This window comes from Phoxinus phoxinus (genome assembly GCF_949152265.1).
Source record: "Phoxinus phoxinus genome assembly, chromosome: 3".
In the NCBI taxonomy this organism is placed as follows: domain Eukaryota; kingdom Metazoa; phylum Chordata; class Actinopteri; order Cypriniformes; family Leuciscidae; genus Phoxinus; species Phoxinus phoxinus.
In genome coordinates this window covers 11,556,363-11,567,320 of record NC_136878.1, presented here as the reverse complement: position 1 = coordinate 11,567,320, position 10,958 = coordinate 11,556,363, and the positions used below count along the sequence as shown (strand labels likewise).

The 10,958-nt window shown below is 37.7% G+C and overlaps 2 protein-coding genes across 2 annotated transcripts; one reads left to right on the top strand and one right to left on the bottom strand.

Moving 5' to 3' along the window:
* The first annotated feature begins 37 nt into the window (after positions 1-37).
* mmab (metabolism of cobalamin associated B) lies at positions 38-2,796 on the top strand. The gene is made up of 9 exons (XM_079607344.1): positions 38-256; positions 386-450; positions 637-730; positions 807-864; positions 1,169-1,241; positions 1,339-1,436; positions 1,922-1,986; positions 2,071-2,130; positions 2,221-2,796. The coding sequence occupies exons 1-9, from the start codon at positions 153-155 to the stop codon at positions 2,303-2,305; spliced, it is 702 nt and encodes a 233-aa protein (XP_079463470.1). The 5' UTR covers positions 38-152; the 3' UTR covers positions 2,306-2,796.
* aldh3b4 (aldehyde dehydrogenase 3 family, member B4) lies at positions 2,584-10,317 on the bottom strand. Its single transcript, XM_079607343.1, has 10 exons — positions 10,170-10,317; positions 9,835-10,030; positions 9,116-9,226; positions 8,090-8,210; positions 5,738-5,823; positions 5,562-5,643; positions 4,801-5,190; positions 3,955-4,121; positions 3,761-3,860; positions 2,584-3,635 (listed from the first exon to the last, which is right to left on the bottom strand). Exons 1-10 carry the CDS (start codon positions 10,220-10,222, stop codon positions 3,436-3,438), a joined length of 1,506 nt encoding a protein of 501 aa, XP_079463469.1. The 5' UTR covers positions 10,223-10,317; the 3' UTR covers positions 2,584-3,435.
* Positions 10,318-10,958: the final 641 nt, after the last annotated feature.

Genomic DNA, 10,958 nt, shown 5'->3' with positions numbered 1-10,958 from the left:
TCATAGTCACCAACTCTGAAAACACCAATCACAATTCGCACCATCTCGTGTCATAGGTTGCGTGACAGAACGCCTGTCTACGGGCAGCAGAAACTGTCAAAAACGTCAACAGTAAACACAGAAGCGCGTTTGGAAATGTTTTAGCGTTTACGATGTTACCTTTCGTGACCAGGTCCACGGGTCTTCACCGTGCCCTTCGTTTAGGGACATGTATAAGCATAAAGCAGATGCAGGCTGTGTGTGGCGATAAAAAAAGGTAAAAGGACTGTTGTAGCTTTGAAGCCCATATCCCATGTGTTGCAGGCTAATGTAATGTAGCAAATTAACTACAAGTGTATCAGCTTAGATACTTTGAATGTTACTAAAGTGTTCTTACTTTTCCAAGGTATACCAGCACATCTGAAGAAAACAGAAGAATCCCCAAGATATACACAAAAACTGGAGATAAAGGTTATTGAATTTTATACTATATAATGTTTATTTGTCATGGTAGCCTATTGGGATTTTGAAATGATCAACATTATATATTTACAAAAAAATTGGAAGTTATGTTACTGTGTACTATAGTTGCATGTCAAACTGAAAGTGTTAGGTTTGTGAAAACATTGTCTTGTTTTCAATGTCTCACCTCATTAGGTTTTTCCAGTACCTTCACAGGTGAGAGGAGACCAAAGGAGGATCATATATTTGATGCTTTGGGAACAACAGATGAATTATCATCAGCAATTGGGTAATGTAGCGTAATGTGTGGGTCAAATGACTCTAAAATGCTTTCCAACTATAAAACGTCTGATTCCCCTTTTCAGGTTAGCAAGAGAATTTTGCATTGACAGTGGCCATTCATTCACAGATCAGCTGGACAAGGTCTGTTTCTCTCTGGTGTTTGATGAGAAGCAATGAATGATTTTATGGACCTGAAATTATTTGGACACTCAAGCCATTCTTTAAATGCATGAGTTTTATTGCTTTATATACAAAAAGCCATTTGCAAATAGATTTAAGTAGGCCTTTCCACAGAATTAATTCCACTTCTCTGAGTCATTTTTGCAACTGGCATCAAGTTGATTTCAGTCAGTTGACCTCAGATTTTAAATGTTTTCAAATAAATGGCTCATGGTTTACGTTTTTGCGTGGCATAAATGTCCACATACTTCTCTTGTCTGTGCAGATCCAGTGTGTACTACAGGACGTAGGATCAAATATTGCCACTCCACGGTCATCAGCTAGAGACAGTCACATCCGTAAGCAGAATCAAATGACGTTTTCAATATACAAACGCATTTAGATATTTAACTGCATAGATTAGCAGCCTCATTCTGATGTTCCTGTTCCAAACAGAGAAGACAAAGTTCAGCTCTCAAACTGTGATTGAGCTGGAGAGGTGGATTGATTCGTTGACAGAGGAGCTGCCTCCACTCACCAACTTCATACTTCCTGTATGTATGCTCCAGAAATATGTATACTTCATAATCTTGAGTTGAATGGCAATTAGACCCTAGATGGGAAATTGCAATTGTTTTATGATTTGGGGTTTTAAAGTCACCATGAAATCAAAATTGAAAATGTATATTTGTATGTAATTCAAGTGCCCTCCTAATCTATAATCAAAATGACTTCCCGTCCCTCATGCAACAACACCTCTTCTCTTCTCTGATGACATGTTTACTGACGTGAGGCCAGGACAACCTGTCAATCACAAGAGATCACAGCAGTAGCAAACTAAAATGATTCAATCAATTCCCGATGGACAAAATCTAGTGTGTTTAAGAAGCCGTTTTACTCAGATATATGTCACAATAGGGAAGAAAAGGCTATCGCAGCTTCTGTTTCATGCCGACTTTAATGACAACATTTTGATGACAATTAATATTGTAAGGTGATTACTGAGGGAAAGCCATTTAATCTCATACTTGATTTGCAGTCAGGAGGGAAAAGCAGCGCAGCTTTACATGTGGCCAGAGGAGTGTGTCGACGGGCTGAACGCTGGTCAGTCTGACATACACATCCACACAAACTATATTCTCAGTTCCACTTGTGTTACTTTACCTTATCAAATGTTTTCTATTACAGTGTTGCCCCTGTTGTCCGTTCAGGTGAGACAGATCCTGAAGTTGCCAAATATCTGAACAGGTATGAACTTATTCTATTATTCTTGTCATTAGAATCTATTAATTTTATTGTGATTTAAGACGTATCAGTGAAGACTTTTTGCTTCTACAGATTAAGTGACTACTTGTTCACGGTGGCTAGATATGCTGCAATGAAAGAGGGCAATGCAGAAACAATCTACAAAAGACCTGAATAGGGGAGGAAGAAAACATCTCAGTGTCTCATCTAAAATTTCAACCATGTTCCTCTTGTCTCCAATATATATTGAATACAAAAACATTGATCTGGAATTTTGTCCCAGAGTTTACTGTATAACGTTTTTTAGAAGCCTAACAATAAACAAAGAGCAATCATAAACAAAACTCAGCTATCATATTTTGATGTAGTTTGTACTATAGTCATGGTCCCATAGTTCACCTTCATGTAAAATTGAAATGGGAATTTTTATAAATACTGTATGGATTACTTAAACTACTGTGGTAAAATCTTTTTAATATTACCATTTGTTCCCTGACAATTATTTTGATTTTATGATTATCAACATGATACATCAAAATTTAATATGAATCAGCCTTGCATTTTACTACATTTTTCATGCATATACAATAGCTTTTAAAAGTTTAAGGTCAGTAAGATGTCTGTAATGTTTTTGAAAGGAGTCTCTTAAGCTCACCAAGGATGCCTTTGTTTGATCAAAAATACAGTGAAAACAGGAATTTTATTTTAATATATTTTAAAATGTAATTTATTCCTGTAATGTTAATGATATCTTTTTTCAGTATCATTACTCCAGTCTTCAGTGTCACATGACCCTTCAGAAATCATTCTAATATGCTGATTTGGTGCTCAAGAATAATTTCCTATTAACATCAATGTTGAAAACCGTTGAGTTGCTTTTACAGCATTTGTTTGAGAAAGAAATAATTTCTAACATAGTAAATGACTACTGCCATTGTTGATCAATTTAATGCATCCTTGCTTAATAAAACTTAATTTCTTTAAATATATATACATATTACTAAGCCCAAACTTTTGAACGGTGCATGTTTGTAATTTCACATTTCCATTACAAGTGTTGTTTTCTCCCTTGAATGAGTATCTGAAAAGTCCCTTGAAAAGTATCTGCTAAATTAATAAATGTGCCGTTTACTCCAAGAGGACTGTCCCTGCTGATAGTGTAGAGTTAGAACATACTGTATAGTTGTACAGAAAACTTCTACTGTACAGAATCAAAGAAATGTATCATGGTTTTACATCAAAGGATTAAAGAGACTTCCTCGTGCACAGTGAGGGTAAAAAGGCTTTTGATTTGTGCAGCAGTGGCTCTCACAGAATAGTGCACCAACCCTGACTCCTCAGATTCAGAGAGCTGGCCAGGCTGACCAAGGACAGGTTGCGGTCCTCATAAGGTGGATAACGCAAGTATGTCATGCACTCAATCCGGGTGGTTCGCAGAAGGCAGGACTTCTTATGAGAGAATGCATCAAAACTGTAGCGACCATGATAGGAGCCCATTCCACTGGCACCTGTCAATGAAATCCACGGGATTCAACTCTTTTGATGATTAAACTCTTAAGCAAATAGTGTTTGCACTGCCTGATTTTTTTACATGCTGTATTAAGAAAAGTAAAAAAAATAAAGCGTGCCTCACCAACTCCTCCGAATGGCATTCCTACCATCACACTCTGTAAGACGCTGTCATTCAAACAGAAACTTCCACTGGATGTTTCATTCATTATCTTGGAAATCACCTTAGAATAAGAGTAAATGTGTGTGTTTATGAGTGATATTTACTTCATTTTAAATGTAGCTATGCCCACAGGTTGTAGCAGGGGAGGTATTTACCTTGTTGTTACTGGAGTAAGCATACACACATAGTGGTTTCTCTCGGGAATTGATGAAAGCCATAGCCTCATCTGCATCCTGGACCGTCAGTATGGGAAGTATGGGTCCAAAAACCTCCTGTTGCATGATTGGATCAGACTCCACGACCTCCGTCAGAACAGTTGGTGCTTCAGTTTGAAATATCAGAAAATACAATCATTTCAATGCCTTAGTTTTAGGCAATATATATTTTTAGAAATTGGTTATGTATGGAGGTTTTTTTGCATAATTAATAAATAGGAAATTACGCAAAAAATGTTTTTATTCACACGGTATATTAGTCTTATATTTAATCTCAAGCATGCTCTAACTGACACTGTTATCTTCTTGGTAAACGTGTACATTAACTTCGAAATAAATAAATAAAAACATTTTTGGGGCCAAAACTGTTTGCTGTGTTGGACATCACACAAAAAAAGACACAGAAAAATTATTTTTCATACAGTAAATACCAAAATGGTTTATGATTATTTCAGTTTTTATTACAGTAAAAAACTGTATTTATGATTATACTAAGTTTTAATAATTTATCTTCACATTATTTTAAAGGTAAAACAATTAATTATATACATAAAGGGCATTTAAATCATAGCAAATATAAATAATAAAGGTATAATTTGGAAAAAAAATAGCGTTTTAATGTGACCTTTATATAACAAAAAGGGTCTTATCAATAAACAAACAAACCCTTGGACATACAAGTGCCAGTAGTTAAAGAAAAACACATAACTAATTACCATTAACACACTGGATTTAGTTAATATTTGAATAAAATATATTTGGCAATGCCACACTGCTTCCACTCACCAATGTACCTCTCCATATCATTCACCTGACCTCCTATAAACACCTTTCCAGATCTCCACAGCTGGTCTTTGGCCTTGTTGAAGATCTCCTCATTCACCATCCTACCGAAGCTCCTGGACTCGCGTGGGTCGGTCCCGTAGAACTGCAGGAGCGCGCAGCGGAGGGCCTGTAGGAGGTTATCTCTGGCATCTACATGGCACAGGATGTAGTCGGGTGCCACAGCACTTTGACCAGCATTATGGAATCGTGCCCAGGCAATGCGACGAGCCGTGGTGTTGAAGTCACATTGACCATCAACATAACAAGGGTTTTTACCACTCAGTACCAGAGTCACACGAGCCAGTGTCCGAGCAGCAGCTTGAGCTACTTTAATCCCATTCTCTTTATCGCCTGAAAGAAAACAGAATTAAAACTGATAGTAGTACACGGAAATCTCACAAATACATAAATCCATAAAGCTGCAACACTTTGAGCCCTGAGAAGTGTTTGAGGTATAACATTAAAGACTGTTAAAGGCTTTAAAGATCATCACAGTTAACGTTTTGTTGCTTTTAGTCTGTTTTGAGGACATCAATAATACTGTAATCCTAAGATTTGCTCAATATATTAACAGATATACATATTTATACACACTACAGTATAAACTTGATGCTGAAAATGTGTCCTAAAAGTGGTCTTTAGTAGAGCCCTCACTGGTACTATCTGATAGCACATGTGACATCATAGCATCTTAAAATACTCTGGGATCAGATAGGCCTTACCGGAGAAGAATACATGATCAAATTTATGGTCTATCATTTCTGGAATTTCGTGTGCTGCTGCAACAACAGAGTGAAAGCATTCCTGAAAAATTAAGCATATAAAACAAAGAACAAGGATCTAACAAACTGCTGTGCTGACGGATTCAGAGTAGTAGGGCTAATGCTGTTTTACTCACATTGTCCAGGTAAGCTGGTATGAGCCTGTGCAGAAGCTCAGCAGTATGAGTGCAGGTTTCTGATGGGCTTATAATCACACAGTTACCTTAAACAAAATTTAAATAAATAAATATATTCTGAATATATAAATATATATATATATATATATATAAAGTGCTGTCAAATAGATTAATGAGTGTGTGTGTGTGTGACATGCAGTCGTAATCTAAATGATTCAACCCCCATTGCAAACGAGGTTTATTGGCAAATTGACTTTCAGCTGTTTGCAATGAACAAATCACGCAAAAGTAATTGAAATAGCTCAACACAACAAATGTTTCAAGTGGTTTCCCCAAATTCAACTAAAATGTAGTCTCGCGTAGCCAGACCTTCAGACTGACGGCTGAAGGTCTGGAATTCATATCAGCTTTCTTTGGCCAAGGCCCGCCCATAAGGCCGTTTGACCGACATGTCAAACAACCAATTACAGTTCGTTTCGTTCAGCGTCACGTTTCGGGGCGTGGAAATGTCCCCACAACAACAGACCGCGTGCAACAAGTCTCCACTAAGTGCCTCAAACAAAACTCCTGGACATATCTTAAAGAGTCTATGCCGTGAACCTTGCATACTTTTGAGAATCCTACGTTTAGCTGATCTTGATAAATGCTCATTGTCACTCATGTAAACACAACAGCTTTTCTTCCGCAATCACACGTCTGTGCTTTGTTTCCCGGCAGACCGAAAATAAATGCGACACTCGTGCCCCCCGGAAATCCGATAAAATTTAACCAATCAGATGACGACTTCGACATTCCTGAAGTGTTTCCAGTTAAGTGTACCATATGCATCAGACGTTTAGCCAACGTTCCGTGGGCGTCACGTGACGTCTGAGGCTGAGACTAACTAAAATGCAACTTTCAATGACTTCTGCAAGTCTCAAAATTGTTCAACCCCTTCACGGCAAGCATCGTTAGTACTATAGAACACCCTTTTGCTGTTATGACCTGCTGCAAACAAGATGTATGACCAGACACCAGCTTCTGGCAGCGTTTCTGAGGAATATTAGCGCAGTCCTCATGAGCAATGGCCTCCAGTTCAGTAATATTCTAATTTTCCTTTTGCTGCTGCAACCGCCTTTTTCAAATCCCACCAGAGATTTTCTATGGGGTTCAAGTCAGGTGACTCTGATGGCCACTGTAGAATCTTCCAGGACTTCTTCTGCAACCAAGTCATGGTTGAATTTGAGGTATGCTTGAGATCATTGTCCTGTTGAAAGGTCCAATGACGACCAAGCTTCAGCTTCCTCACTGACGGCATGATGTTTTCTCATAGGATTTCCTCAATGAATCCATCTTGTCTTCCACACGCTGCAGGTTTCCAGTGCCAGAGGATGCAAATCAACAGCAGAGCATAACCGAGCCCCACCATGCTTTTAGGCAGAGGGTTCTTTTCAGCATATGCTTCAATCTTCTTCCTCCAGACATACCGCTGATCCATAGGGCCTAAAACTTCCAGTTGTTTCATCGCTCCACAGAACAGAATCCTAAAACTTCTGTGGCTTATTTATATGATTTTGTGCACTTTTCTTGTGCCTTTGGGTCAGTAGTGGTGTACGTCTTGGATGTGTTTAGTGTTTAGTATGCGCCTTACTGTGCCACCAAGTCTTTCTGCAGGTCTTTTGCAGTCTTTCTGGGGGGTTTTCTGAACCTGCCTTCTCAGAAATCTGGTGACAGCCATTGATAGCTTCCTTTTTCTGCCCTGTCCAGGTAGTGTAACAACTGTTCCTTTAACTTTGAACTTGCGAATTATGCTTCCAACAGTGTCTCTAGGAACATTTAGTGCCTTCGCAATCTTTTTGTATCGTGTTCCTTGTTTGTGAAGGGCGATGACATCTTCTCTTAACTTTTTGGACCATTCTTTTGACTTGGCCATATTTCTAACATGCAGTCAAACGTGAAACTCAACAAACCTAGTTCATATATTTTGTGTTCTAGCTCAAGCACACCTGGTGCAACTAATGAAGCCCTTGATTAGTTGCATCAGGTGTGCTCGAGACAACACTTATTTGCAGATTTGTGCTGTTGTGAGAGATTCTATTCGAGGGGTTGAACAATTTTGAGACTGTGGAAGTCATAAAAAGTTGCATTTTCATTTAAATTTGTGAAAATCACTTGAAACATTTGTTGTGTTGAGCTATTTCAATTACTTTTGTTTGATTTGTTCATTGCAAACAACTGAAAGTCTGTAAATGTTGCAAATCAACCTGATTGGTTGTCAAATTATTCATTATTCATTCATATTATTCAAAATCACATATATATTACATAAACAAATACTTTATTAATCAATTTGACCGCACTGACAAAACTTACCAGCTGCAATGGCACCTACTAAAGGTACCAGACAGAGCTGGAGAGGACTGGTCCAATTCCCAATGATCAATACCACACCCAGCGGCTCATTTACCACTAGGCATTCATCAAATGCTGTCGCCTAGGAATAAAACAGACAGATTTGACCTCTCAGTAGAAAATGCAAAAAAATATATCTATAATCTTAAGAAAAACACTAATACAGTGGTTCTCAAACTCTTTGGCTTTCACAATATTGTTCATTTTGTCTTTGGCTTTCTCCGGTATGTTCTGCTGTAATTATGATACAGCTGCTTGTTTTTAAACTTTTTTTAACCCTTGAGGCCCCCTGTTTGAGAAACACTGCTATCATAAAAAACTAAAGTCTTATAAAAATAATAGTATTAAATTCACTTTATAACACTATAAAATAAATTGTGCCATTTTACCACAAGGCAAACAAATCTGGATCAACATCCTTGTTGACCTTGAAACAACATTTCTATCAAACAATTTGAATTTAGGGTTCAGTAAGGTGGAAAAAAAATGAACAATGAAAAAAAATTTGTTCTTTTAAGAACTGATCAATGCAAGGATCGAGTAACCAAAAATGTTTCTTCTAAGCCATTGCTGCGAAAAAAACAATTTTGGAAATTAAACTTTTAAGAATGTATTTTGCAGTGTCAGCTTGTCTATGCGTCTGCGTCTATGACCGTTTTTGGTTCAGAGGAGTGAAATGGTTGACATCATACAGCATAAAAAAGCATCACCAGGTTTTACAGTCATCATCATTTGACTGCTTGGCACGTTTATAAATGCAAATACTAGCTTGCTAATCTTGTGACAGAGAACACCGGCTATGGTCTTCGTCATAAGCTACTTTGGCAAGCTGAGAGAAAACACAATGTGAGGCTTTGTGTCTCAGGGAATTAACACGTTTCTTTGGCAAGTGTCTGCTTTGTACACAACCCATGTAAAAACATGAGACATAACAAAAAACAACTATACTTCACTGCTGCTATTTCAGTCCCTTTTCTCAGTTTATACCCAGTTTCGTTCTATACGTTGCACCTCCATCCATTTCTTCAAGTTGCTGATGGTGTGAAGAGCCTCACTTTTGACTATCATCAGCTCGGACATCACTGTTTCAAAGCGAGGCTATAAGAAGGATCACAAAGAACGTTTTATTCGATCAAAATTTGCCTTAGCTACCACAGGATATATATATATATATATATATATATATATATATATATATATATATATATATATATATATATATGGATTAAATGGATCAAAAGTGACAGTAATGACATTTACGTTGTTTACAAAACAGTTCTATTTCAAATAAACACTGTTCTTTTGAACTTTCTAAGAATCCTTAACAAATTAAATTGTGTCACTGTTTCCAAAACAATTAGCAAAATGATTCTTTAAAAAATCTGTTTCACCACAGGAATAAATGGCATTTTATAATATATTAATAGAAAACAGTGTAATAATATTTACATATTACATCAATAATATTTAAACATTACAGGTTTACTATATTTCTATGCAGCTTTGGTGAGCACAAGGCTTGAATCTATCATATGGCAGTAGTAGTTTTTAAATCCCACAGTTTAAAAAAACCAAAGTAATGAGGATCCATTATGGTTTTACCTGTGGTTACTATCTCCACCACACTAGTTAAACCAGGCTACAAAAACTATAGTCATATAAATAATTTAATAATTAGCTTATCAGACTTATTTAACTCTTATTACCTTATGCACATCCCTTCCAAGAGCATCTACGAAGTCACACTCGTGATCCATCAACATGCGCACCAAAGCTTCTAGCTGGGCCAGTCTGAAGCTGTCCTGGGCCGTTCGTCCGGCCCTGAACGCTGCTCTGGCTCTCTTCAGGACCTCTGAGCAAGCTGCTGCTCCACTCTTCAGACACACGTCCTCTATCCTTGCCCTGGAATACAACCATGAGTTACACTATCATCTAAACTTGGGTCTTAAAGAGTCACTGTCCTGCAGAGTTCAGTTCCAACTCTAATCAAACACACCTGAACAAATAAAAAAAACAAGAATTTTTTTGTGGTCATACTAACCTCCGCAGGGCTTTGAACCACCTGGTTGGAGAAGGACTTGGTGGGGAGCTCATGGTTCTTCAGTTTTAAAAACAGCTCAAATATCAGCACATCACATCCAGCAGTGCGCCAAGAACTTCAGGCTCTGGCAGTGCTCAACACACAGACTGAGAGAAAACTCTTCAGAAAAATCTGAAAGGCACCATAAGTTAATGCAAAAGAGCTTAGAACTGGGCTGGGGGTGTTATATAAACAGATTTACCTTCAACACTCACTGCAAGCATGTGACTGTCACGTTTACTTCAAGGACTCAGTTTCATACATTGCATTATGCAGTATCATGCTCTGTTGTTACAACATAGAGCATATACATCATACGTTTCCTTTACTTATTTCAAATGGAGCAGAGTCAAGAACAGACCCTCCAAAACCCAGACCAAGAGTCGACTCCTCAAGATCTGGATCAGGATGGTCGAAGAACCAGAAATAAAAAATGCTTGACAAAGCCATGACATTCTCCCAAGGAAATCTCCACATTAAGTACGATGGAAACTGACTGTAGTTTTTTACCTAAGCTGAGACTCAGACACATACTGAGAAATAAGATCCAGACCAACAGCCTACGATTTTGAGAGTTTTCAAGTTGAAGACCGAAACACAAACTCTGATCTGGACAAGATCTTACAGCTGCAATATGACATATGACTGGACTACATGATTTTTCCTATGATTATTCCTAAAACTAATTTTTGCGTATAAATTGCACGATAAACACACTGCTTGCTATAGAGACGCATTTAGTGTGATCGT